The 12316-nt window shown below is 40.7% G+C and overlaps 2 protein-coding genes across 2 annotated transcripts in view; both read left to right on the top strand.

Annotated features, from left to right (window-relative positions):
• The first annotated feature begins 1496 nt into the window (after positions 1-1496).
• On the top strand, positions 1497-8783 carry sh3bp5la (SH3-binding domain protein 5-like, a). Its single transcript, XM_062423239.1, has 6 exons — positions 1497-2143; positions 4711-4773; positions 5184-5312; positions 5472-5636; positions 6180-6353; positions 6643-8783. The coding sequence occupies exons 1-6, from the start codon at positions 1916-1918 to the stop codon at positions 7186-7188; spliced, it is 1305 nt and encodes a 434-aa protein (XP_062279223.1). The 5' UTR covers positions 1497-1915; the 3' UTR covers positions 7189-8783.
• A 3453-nt stretch (positions 8784-12236) lies between these two features.
• gabbr1a (gamma-aminobutyric acid (GABA) B receptor, 1a) overlaps positions 12237-12316 on the top strand; it is a 70322-nt gene continuing 70242 nt past the window's right edge. The window contains exon 1 of the mRNA XM_062422660.1: positions 12237-12315. Coding sequence (XP_062278644.1) covers positions 12237-12315 — 79 coding nt within the window. The remainder of the gene's footprint in view (position 12316) is intronic.

The following is a 12316-nucleotide window of genomic DNA, read 5'->3' as shown; positions in this document are numbered from 1 at the left end:
ACTTTCACTTATTTCAACTTAACAGTAAGCAATCTTTACTCATGTTTGATCTACAATACCTCATTTAAAGTTTGTTCAGATTTTCATAAGGTAAGGACACTACAACAGTGCCGGTTGCTGCTGCTTTCTTGTAAGAGAAAAGGCAAATCCCCAAACAACTACAATCAGGGGTGGAGCTAGGGGGTGGTTTCTGGGGCTGCAGCCCCGAATGTTTTCTTAAAAACTGAATCCATTTGAAACAATCTGAACAGTGACTTCAATCAGCTGCTGACTGTTGTATGTAGTGCTGGCAGCTTTGTTTCATAATGACATTTTGATCTGATTGGCCTGTTTTTGATGCAATGTAGTTGATTGGTGAGTTTTTTTCAAGCTCGCAATATCCGTTGATCATTTTAAAGCACAAATAAATAATTTACTCAGTAATGACTCACTGCATTATTTGCAGCAGTCAAACATTATTTGACTGCTGCAAATAATGTTTGCAGCAGTCATACAATGCAGCAGGGGCGATTCTAGGATCAGACCTTTAGGGGGGCTCAGCTTCTAATGAGAATTTGACATACAATAGCCTGCAAGTGTTCAAACCCCCTGCTAGACTCATTTCAGTGGATAACGTAAACTACAACAATAAATATTAATACATAGTTGAGTGGTCTGCTATAATGTAATAATGGTTCAGAATAAACAATGACAGATTTCTACAGAGAGGACTCTAAGATAGTTAATGAACCCTGAGGGAAAGATTATATATTAATGAAAGAACTATCTAAAGTACATAAGTAGCATAAGTGTTTGTCCCATCTCTAACAGACAGGCTCGCAAAATAAGTTTTTTTAGAAAAAAAACAACCATTATTTATTTATTTTTAGGGGTGCTGAGATCAAATTTAGATCAAAAGGGTCTACAATTGCCCCTGCAATGCATTAAAATTAAATCCTGCACATGTGAACCATCCACACAAAAAATAAATTAAAAAAAGAAATGGCCCTGGCTCTGAGTGCTCTAGGCTATCTTGTCAACTCCTATATGTTTTATGATGTGACAGCAGCACTATGGTTAAGATCTGGTTTGGTTCAGGCATTTTTTTTAAAAACCCACTTGGTTAGACTTACAGTAACATCATTCATGGTTTGGGCTCATTATGATCATCACTGGAAACTTGGTTAGTACTTCCGTGATACATCATTCATCGCCATGGCAACAATAAACACCACAACAACATTACTGGGGTTTTTTTGTGGGTTTTTTTAATGTACTGACTCAAGGTTGGAAACGGGGAAGTGTACGGCTGTGTCCTGCATTTATAGTCCATTTCAAGTCAGAGTGATCGATCATACCTGCATTAAAAGGGACCTGAGGAAAGAGAAAGAGTGTCTGAGGAGTTTATAATATATAGTCTGAGGTGCAGTGCTTGTCTACGGCAGCCGCCCAGGTCCAACCCGTGCGCCGCGTATTCTGCTGTTTACTTCATTTTAAGTGATGATGTGAGACCGAAACAGCTAGCATAGCCTAGCCTAGCCTAGCTAAAATGATCGATTAAACTGATAAAAAAAAGAGTGATGCAATAACATGCGTGACAGGAGTGGCATAGTGATGGGTTTCCTTTTTTTCCTTTACTCTCGTGACAGATATTTCTTCTCACCTGTTTGCTGTTTAATTTCTCGCTGACTGCGTTAGCCACTTAGCATGCTAGGCTAGCTCCGGCGGGCTCGTGTGTTTACGGTGTGATTTTTATTATGGCAGATTGTACACTTAACAAAACTCTGCGGGGATTATCTTTAATTAACTCATATTTCATTACATGTATATGTTATAATTAAGGGTTGGACTTAAAGAGGGATAAAATAGCCATCACGTCTGCAGGCGAGGCTAACCTTAGCTAACGCTGCTGCTAGCGGAATTCTCTAGGCCCGGGATGGAGCCGGGGGATTTGCGTGAGAGCCCCGCCGGGTCAGGGGAGTCTGACGGCGGGGAATGGAGGGAGGACATTCCCGGTGAGGATGAGGATGTCAAAGCTGCAGAAACCAATGTAGCAACACTGGACTTGGTGCAAAGCCGTGAGGAAGGCGAGAGCGAAAAACAAAAAAACGTGGGAGAACAACTACACAGCCCTTACGAGGAGGAACTGGACCCCAGGATACAGGTATAACACCTAAAAGGATGATGCCTGTCTTTTAGGAGGCATATTACCTATTTCTTGTTTATCTCCAACTTTAGTACATACAGGTATAACACCTTAAAGGATGATGCCTATCTTTTAGGAGGAATATCACTTATTTCTTTCTTATTTCCAACTATATCATACAGGTATAACACCTAAAAGGACGATGCTGTCTTTTAGGAGGCATATCACTTATTTCTTTCTTATTTCCAACTTAAGTTTATTTGACGTGTGTAAATACAATTACATATATTATGATCACACAAATCCATTGTTTATGAAGTCGCGTGTTTTAAAATTCAATGACTTGGTTTATTTTAAAATAATGCAAATAATGTACAACGCTAAAATAAAGTCACTGTACAAAGACTCTTGTCAGTACAGGAGTGTAAATGTGGTTTAAGAGATATTTGTAAGTTTGCTGTTCCAAAAAGCCAACACAGAGATTAAAAGGAGATATATATCTGTTGTTGGGGTTAAACTTTGGAATAAGACTGACTTAAATTTGAGAATGTGTAACTCACTATGGATTTTCAAACGAAGGGCATCTTTTTGAGAGTTACACATTGAAATAGGTAGTTTCTTTTTTTTTCATTTTCATTATAATTTTTTGGTGGGTAGCTTAATTTAATGTGTGATTTTATGTAGGATAGGCTTTTTAGTCATTAACATCATACATGAATTACTTTATGCTGTTATTTAGAATCTATATACTTATTGTATACTGTAAGTACTTTTCTGTTTGTTGTGTTGTGATGACTGAATAAACACCACTACTACTACTACTAATATATTATGCAATTATATGTTGAACATTTATTTTTGCAAAGGAAAAAGATAAAAACATAAACAGCAAACAACTAAAAGGGGATGTAGGGTATAAAAACTATTGTTATCAATCAATCAAACAAACGTTACTTGTATAAGACCTTTCATACAGGCTAGAGCAATACAGACTGACGAGCAGATAATCTGGAAGAACAAGTTTAGACCGTAAAACCAAAAAAGAAAAACAATTAGAGACTAATGCACACAGGAAATAGAACTGTAATAAAATACAATAGATTTCAAACCTATTATATTGGGAACAATGATAATAGAGTGAACTAAAAGCTATATTTAAGATAACATACCATATCCCCTCCCTCTCAGTGAGTAATGTGTTAAATCACATCTTTCAGCAAAGATAAGCAGGCTGGTGAGTTTTCCTCCAGTATTTCAGTCAATACCCATCATGTGAATAGAGGCATTAAATTGCTGAAAATGCCTCTCCTCCACATCTAAATTATTTTATTTTTACATAAAATACGATATTTTAATTTGCTTGCGTTGATTGGCTGTGAGCAACTCCATATAAATAGTCATATTTTTTAGTTCTGGGTGCAAAAAGGATCGATTGCAGGTATCGTTTGACGGGAGATGTTTCGATTACTACTTGGTATCGATTTATCTGGGTCGATACTTTAAAGGTTAGCAGGCCTAGTGCTAACATTGTTACAACTGGTATCAAATTATATTGGTTACCTGACAGCTCTACTGTAACCTCTTTAACACTGAAAACAGTGGTCGTACCTCAATCGTTGTGAATATTTTATAATTAATAGTTAACCGAGTTTGAGTAGTTCCAAAAAATGTGTGAAATGAAGCCCGCATCTGTACATCAGTCACCGGATGGATTTACTGTCGAAGGTGTTTTTGGGCCTTTTCTCAACTGATCTTCCTGCCAGGTTTCTCTTCAACGGTTGTCTATTTGTGTAAGTGCAGTAGTTATTTAAATTCAGCCAGGTAGGCATATTAATCTGTCAGGTTGTAATTAGTGTTGACGGTACTTGTGTGGGTAATACTGGATTACTGTGTTAAATCCCAAAGGGAGAAGGTAGCTGTGTGCTGGAATTTATACATTTTTATGATGTTTTTGCCTGTGTTTAATTGAGTTGTTCACATGATAATAAGTGCTGTAATCTGCACAAAGTCTGTTGTCGGCTCAAAAGTGATTATTTTGTTAGGTGGCACAAAATGGCATCATTGCACCGTAAAATATAAAGCTGCTACTATACTAACGATTATTTTCACGATAGATTAATCTGATGACTATTTTCCCATTTTGAAGATTAGTTGTTTGTTCATTTTCCACCATTTTCAGTCAGAAAATGGTGGAAAATGTCTACTGTTTCCCTCAGAAAATATTCACATTCAAGTGGCTGCAATCAGAGAATTTGGACATTTTTCTTTCTTAAAAAAAGACTCAAAACAAGTGATTATCAAAATGTACTAGTTGGCAACTAATGGATTAATCTAATCATTGCAGGACAAATAAAATGCCTGTTAAATACATACCGTACTGGTTTGTGCTTTTCATTTATTACCATTACATTCAAATGATGTCGTCTTTGTTACATTCGATTTAAAAGTAATAATAACACAAAATGAGACACAAACTGGGATCTGACACTTTATGTGTAAGGGTACATTATACAGTTTATTTCTTCACAGTTGTTAATAAGACAGTATAGCAGAACATGATTTGTTTTACTTTTTCCCCCCCACAGGAAGAGTTGGAGCACCTCAATGAAGCCAGTGCAGAAATCAACAGGCTTGAACTGCAGTTGGATGTAAGTAAAAAAAAAAAAAAAAAAAGAGACACTTTCCATCCAATTAAGGAGGTTTGTTCAGTCTTCCTTCACGGATCACATGAAACACTTTGATTTTGACTCAGGAGAACTGTGAAAAACATGTACTATCACCCTGGGAATTGCTTGAGAGTCTGTTTCTACTGCTAAATATTTTATCAGTCTACCCAGGAGGTGCTAATCTGTATGATAATTTTGTTTTTGAAATCTTTTTAAGGCATCAGGTCTGTAAAAAGGGAGAGCTGCTAAAATAGAAATTGTATTGGTGCTGGTAGTTTGAAGTCCGCTGGGAATTGATGGCTCACTTCCATCCTCACTTCCGTGTAAAATCTAATCAGTCATTCCATTACAGATGAATCTTATCTTGTCGTTTTCATGCGTTCCCCATCTAGGATGCTAGGTCAGGGTACCGGAAGATCCTCACAGAGTCTGCCAGGAAACTGAATGCTCAGAGCTCTCAGCTTGGTAGCTGCATAGAGAAAGCACGACCATATTATGAAGCTCGCCGCCTTGCGAAAGAGGTATGACCCGTAAAAATGGAAACCAGAGGATGTAAAAAATGTTCCTTATCTGTTCTCTGATAGAGATCTGATTGTTATTGAGCAGAACAGAACAAGAGGTCATGTCTGTGTCATATTTCACTACTTTAAGCTGTAAGTGGTTGTCTGCTCTCTCTACAGGCTCAGCAGGAGACTCAGAAAGCAGCGTTGAGCTACGAGAGAGCGGTTTCTATGCACACAGCTGCCAGGGAGATGGTCTATGTGGCGGAGCAGGGCCTGATGGCTGATGGAAAGAACACACTGGATCCCACGTGGCAAGAGATGCTCAACCACGCTACCTCCAAGGTAACGAGGAGGAGGAGGAGGAGGAGGAGGAGGAGGAGGAGGAGGTACACATGCTACAACACTGAACAGGATTGAGTGGGCCATTAGATGACAGTAGATGCGGGGTGTTTGTTGCGTCTCAAATGGGATGATGCTCTTCTTCCGGTGAGGTAAAACGTTGGAACTGTAAAGTAGAAAGGACAAGAAAATGAGAGTGCATCTAAAACATGGTCTCAAAACACAGCAGCAAGTGACATATGAATAAAACAAGGAAGCTTAAACAATGAATGTCAGCTTGTGGTTTATTTGAGCATTTTTTACATGTATTAGATGAAGAAACAACTTTTTAACTTAAATAGTTTGAGAGGAAAATGATGTTGATGGAACTAGAGGGACTGACTCACTGTTGGTGGTTTTTGTTACAAACTTCATAGTATTTGTCAGATATGTGAATGAGTAGATACAATATTTTAAAGAAAGAGTTCTGTGTCTTGTAGTTAATAATGCAGCTCCAGTTTGTGTGTGTGTGTGTGTTTACACTCTGCTCCTGTGTGTCTCTCACAGGTGAACGAAGCCGAGGAGGAGCGACTCCGCAGTGAGAGGGAGCACATGCGCGTCACCCACGCCTGTCAGGAGGCCGAGGCTCGGGTTCAGATGCTGCAGAAGTCCCTCAAAAGAGTCATTGTGAAGTCCAAACCTTACTTTGAGCTCAAGGCACAGTTCAACCACATTCTGGAGGTAATTCAAACATTCAAAGCCCAGTACTATCCGTGTTTGTGAAACCATGAGCACATAGGAGGCATGCTGTTCAGTGTAAACTGTATTCTTTCATTCCTAGTTTCCCGTTCTGACAAAAAAAATCTGTCTAGTAGAGTTGTAAATACGCTGCTGACTTGGCAAAAAAGGCTGTAATATATTCTGAAATTTATGGATTTCCTCAAGGTCACTAGGGGGTTATTTTCCTGTTGGCATAAAATCAATGTTGAAATTGACGATGAAAGTTTTTCTGCCCTCTGTGTGACTCCAGGAGAACAAGACCAAAGTGATGGAGCTGGAACAGCACGTGGCCAAAGTGAAGACCCGCTATTCCATCGCCCTGCGAAACTTGGAGCAAATCAGCGAGCAGATCCACGCTCAGAGGGGGAAGGACCAGGTCGAGGGGGGCCGCCCCTCCGTCTGCGGTGGGCGGAGTCCCCCTGTAGGAGCAGAGTCTGACATCAGTGTTCAGGAGGAAGGCGGAGCCTGCGGCGGTGGTGTGACGGAGAAAGTTCGAACGGATGCAACCATCAATCTAGTGGAGAAATACAAGGAAAAGGAGAACGAAAAGGAGAGGGAGCGGGCGGGGTCGGATTCCCTTTCAGTCTTCAGCCTGCAGACCATCGCTTCCGACTTGGAGAAATATGACTCCATCGAGCACCTCGGGAACCTCAGTGATGTCGGGAGCGTAACTGGGGATGAGGTGGAGAGAGAGAGAGGCGGGGTGATGGATCGAAGAGACAAGCTGATAGAAGCAAGCTCCAAAGAGCGCCATCAGCAGTTCTGCAAGCAGCACCACCGAAGCTTCAGTTTGTGAGGTTGTCATAGATACAACAGCTGTATAACATTTATAAAAGTAAAATGTGAGTTTTAAGTGAGTCCAAGTAGGGTAAGTATCCCTACCTCATCGGTACTGACCAAAGTATAAGACCATGAATTAGCTGCAAATGTAAAACTGGTGTGACCCAGTTGTAGGTGTATGATATTTGGTGTAAATAAGCACACGTACGTTGACTGACAACTTATTATTCTAAGGCTGACACTGAGCACAGTTATTGCAACCTAGTTAGAACACTAAAGGAATCTACAGAGCTTACATCCCTCCAGGACAAGTATACTGTATATCTACTCCTTCTGAGGGAACTGGGAAAAAATTGTTCTTGAGCATGAAGGAACAGGGGAGAAAGTTTAAAAGCCTCGTTTGAACTGACATATTTAGAAAAGGCATCACTTCCTCCTTTCCCAGGCTAGTTGTTGATCTAATTTGGCGAGAGCAGTGAAAGCAAAACCCTCTGTCGTTGTTGCCCCCACCCCCCCACCCCTCCTTCCAAGTCATGTCGGGTCTCATCAGTGATTCCTCCAAGGTAGAGGATCACCAGGTCCCCCCCTCTCTATCCGCCCTCATCAAGTTAGTGTTAAGGGAAGAAATGACAAAAACGATTCTCTGTCGGCGCAGAGTGAAAGCATGCTGCCGTTCACACTCCGTATATATATATATATATTTTTTTTTTGTCCTGTAAAAATGCTGCAAGTCGTTATTTTGGCACAAGAGAATGCGTTTTTTGAGAATTCCTGAAACCACGAATACAGCGAGCGAAGTCTGTAGATGACAGAGAGTCTCCGACTCCATTTGACTGTTTTCCACTCTGACAGCATGCACTCCTGCTAGCTATTTAAATAGACAGTTTATGACGTGTATGTAGGGCTATGTGATGAAAGTGAACATTGACAGCATTAAAGCTAGATGACGAAGCTCTGCCATGTCTTATTTTAGCTGTTATATGCTGTAGTCTTAAGACGCAAAAGCCTTTTCCCAAATGTGTATTATTTGGACATCGTTTACATTCGTTGAAGTGCATTTCTTTGGCCTTTTTAATCTTTTTTCTTTTTCTTTTTTTTTAATTTGCCCTGGTCGTAATTTGAAGTGTGCCTTGCCACAGAACAAATAACAAATGAATCCTGAGTTGTACTTTGCTGTAAACTCATTAAAATATATATATATAGATGGAAAAACCTGAATCACCCACGCACTCTTTAAGATTTAGTTTATTTTTTATTTTGATTTCTGTATTTTCTTTTCTTTTTTTTATTGTACTTTGCTTGTCAAAGTGTGAGATGCAAAACAAAACAAAGTCGAAAAATGACTTGTAAATGTATGTAATTATTACAAAGCTGGAAAATATTGACATGTACAGTTACACGTGTTGCTGATTTGAATATTTAACATTTTTGTTGTACAGAAGAACAAGTTTCTCCTCTGTATTTAAATCATTAATTGTTGCAGTTGAACTGAAACACTTCACATTTCACTGCTGTCTTAATGATATGTCATCACCCTTTTAAGGACATCTGTGAAGTAGTCGGTGTCACTTAACTGTTTACCAATTAATGCATTGTCATAACTATAATCAATAAAACAGATCATACTTCTTTTTGGTGTGCGATTCACATGTTTAAAAAAAAATCTGTAGCGTTCTTTCAAGAGTCAGGATCGAGGTGGAAGAAGGATGGTGAGAGGCAGAGGGAGAGGTTATGTATTACTCAGCCTTGTTTCAATTATTCAGCAGATATATAAATATGAAGCAGGATGCTGATCTCAATAGATGGCAGAGCAGGAGAATGGTGGTAAAGACAGAAAGAGGAGATAAAAGAGTAGATAGGCTTTGAATTAATAGATGACCAGTGTTGTAGAAATGACTGATTGCTGCTTCGTTGACTTAAGCTCCAAAGGGCTTTAGAAAAGGGCTTTGCAATGTAGTAACTGTTAATACCACAACGCCATATCTGCACCTCCACCCGTGTCTAGTCTTCCTGCCGTGATATAATTATTCACGGTGGGATCAATCTACAAGCTTATCATAAATCCAAAGCTTCCACTCCTTCAGATTCATTATGATATTCCGCTGTTGTGAGCTTAGACCTGAGCGTGTTTCATCTTGGGGAAGAAGAAGAAGGGAGGATGAGGAGGAGGGGGGAGAGAGAGAGGGTGAAAAAAAACAGATAAATGCGTGAGCAAGGGACTGTTACGCACGGTGCGTCTCCATCATGACGTCGTGAATTAGCCCAAGATTGTAGAGAGGGAGGGGGGGAGAGGAAAAAAAGGAGGAGAGTGTGGTGAATCGGTGTTTCGTCGTTTACGGGGATGCGTTTGTATATAGTGCATGTATATTTTTTGTATGGATTTTTGTCATTTCTTACCTTTGCCATGCGTAACTGCAATACGTGGAAAGATCCCGAATAAGATACGTTTGGTTTTTCTTACAGTCTGTTTACGCACGGAGCAGCTTGCACATTTATAGCCATATTAATACAGCCATTAAAAGAATCGTTGTAAAGATGCATATTTTTTACCAAATAATCCGTCACTGATCTTTCCACCCGGAGGACGTACTGTTATCTTGACTGAGCGCATCGAAACTAATAGTAAGTACACACGCTACAGCTTTGCTTCAGGGGGGCTATATGCTACTATTACTGTAGGTCGCAATATTAGACTACATCTATCCAGAAATTGCTCCATTTGCCATGTAGATAATCTAGACGGATGCCAAATTCGTTCCACATTATGTATGCATGAGCCATTCATTGGCGATGGGCACAGGCCAGATTTGTTTTGAGTTCTCTCTTGTAAGAAACCACCACAATCCTGTCAGCACTTAAACCTTTTTACGCTTCAGAAAGAGAGAATACCGGGAGGATAATGTGCACCTATTTAAAAAAGCATCCAGCCTGTGTAAGGAGGTGACATGTTATATTGTAGACGCTACTTTTGAGACCCATTCAGATGGGGACTAAACGGGCGAGCGTCTTCTGGTCGGCCTTCCTCTACAGGCCATCACGGATTCCCTCGTCAACAGCCGACAAGTAACTACCGGCAGCATACGGTTGGTGGCACCCTTACTGTGACCCTCACGTCTCAATAGTTCATGCTCAGCCATGCACAAAATACAGCATCTGAGTCTATGTGTGCATGTGCCCCGTGTGGCCCTGCAAAGAGCTTAAAATAGCAACAACAAAAATGTGTGTCCTGTGCTTGGTGTGGGAATGGATCGGATGAATCCTTTCCATTGCAGCTTCCGGCAATAAAAACACACCAAGAAGTAGGCAGTGTGTATGTAACATTATAGGTGGAGGTGGATTTTTTTCCCTTCTTGTAGCAACTGCAATGTTTAGGAGCAGTGAAGGCGCTGTCCGTGGTGCTGAAGCCTTAATTGCATTTAAAGCTTGAGGCTAGTTGACGGGCCCCCTTCTCCTGTCTGCTCAGTGCCATTGCAGCCACATTGCTGATGGACTTAGCTGGCTTTGTGCTGGTTAGGCTTCCTCATCCGTGCTACACTCACTCACGTCGTTTGCTTTCATCCGGCTCAGTGTGTGATCGCTAATATTTATGACTCCCGCTGGGCTGTCCTTCTTTCTCCCTCTTTTCTCTCCACTGGCTCCCCTCCCTCCTTCCTACACAGGACGATTGCACACCACTGTACATTACCAACACGTAGCTACACACACACACACACACACACACACACACACACACACACACACACACACACACACACACACACACACACACACACACACACACACACACACACACACACACACACACTGTAGTGGTGGTGTCTACCTCCTGCATGCTTCTTGTCAGTGAACTCTAAAATACACTGGATAATGCTAATGGAGTATCCAGCAGAGTCTTCTGTCTGTCTCCCACAAGCGAACTTCGCTGCCATCTGTCTCTCATTGTGGTACTTTGCTTTGGTATGCCCCCCCCCCCCAAAAAAAAGACACGCACACACACACACTCCACACCCTTACTGCCTTGTTAAGTGTGAGGGTGTATGGATGTGCTTATGTTTGTGCATGTGTGACAGCCTCATAAAGCAACATTTATTATTCAAAACTGCAAATGAGCAGCTAAATATAGATCGTTTATCTTCGATACTGTTGTGTATGGTTTGTGTGTGTGTGTGTGTGTGTGTGTGTGTTTCCCTGCCTGCCAGCACTCGAGGTGCTGAGGTTCACGGGACACAAGGGTCTTTTTGACTTTTTGCTGGTTTGCATAGCACACTCATTCTGTACTTGTGAAATCTGCATGTTAGGCCGTCAGTGGGACAGGTAAGTGTCATTTTTACCATCCCTGATATGCAGGTGGACTTAAGCAGGATTATTCACCTAACCTGTTCAAATTGGGACAATATTTATTTGTTTTGTTGACGTGACATATATTATTTACTGACTCAATCTTAAATTCAGCCTTTAAAAGCTGTCAACACATCTAAAAAGCACCTTTCTGCCTCGCAATAGAGAGCTTTTGTGCCCAGTCTTAAAGCTGCTCTGGGTACTTTTCCACCATTATACTGAGAAAACTCTCACATTTATTGACTCTGTCTGGGTGCAAAATGTTTTCTATGGGCAACCTCTTTGCAAAAAATATCAGCATGAGCCATCAAAACCTCAGCTGAAACCTTGTATACAGCTCCTTTGAAATGAAGCAAAGCTGGCTATCAGCTGAACCTGAGCTGTCTAAACTGTAAATACAAATAGAAGCAGAGAAAAGTGGGCTCATAGTGCTGCTCATCCTCTCTATGCACACTCAGGTAGGTTGAAAAGGGAGCTTTTTTTGACAAGAAAAGTTGATGCATCCTTTTTAGGAGGACAGCAGTGATCCGAAAATGACTGTAGTGCAGCCTGAATACTGTAAGAATATTTTCTCAGATACCCCTTTTCTCCTTTTGTCTCTTGTTTCCTCTTCTGTCATTTTCTAAAACCCTTAATTTCTCCGTCACACTTTCCTACTTTCTTGTAAAACCTCTCTCTCTCTCTCTCTCTCTCTGTCTCTTTCTTTCTTCTCTTTCAGATCCAGAGATGGCACGGCTATTGTTGCTGATTATTCTCTATGCTCTTCCATCTCTCGTTGTGCCCATACATAATTCATCAACTGGAGG

The sequence above is a fragment of the Scomber scombrus genome, chromosome 7, assembly GCF_963691925.1.
Source record: "Scomber scombrus chromosome 7, fScoSco1.1, whole genome shotgun sequence".
NCBI classification, from domain to species: domain Eukaryota; kingdom Metazoa; phylum Chordata; class Actinopteri; order Scombriformes; family Scombridae; genus Scomber; species Scomber scombrus.
The sequence above is the reverse complement of the archived record's forward strand: the minus strand, read 5'-3'. Positions and strand labels throughout refer to the sequence as shown.

Excerpts from the sequence above, each read along its gene's own strand:
- sh3bp5la (XM_062423239.1), top strand. The coding sequence starts at position 1,916 with ATGGAGCCGGGGGATTTGCGTGAGAGCCCCGCCGGGTCAGGGGAGTCT. Across the intron at positions 2,144-4,710 it reads AACTGGACCCCAGGATACAG|GAAGAGTTGGAGCACCTCAA; the intron begins GTATAACACCTA and ends TCCCCCCCACAG. Across the intron at positions 6,354-6,642 it reads AGTTCAACCACATTCTGGAG|GAGAACAAGACCAAAGTGAT; the intron begins GTAATTCAAACA and ends GTGTGACTCCAG.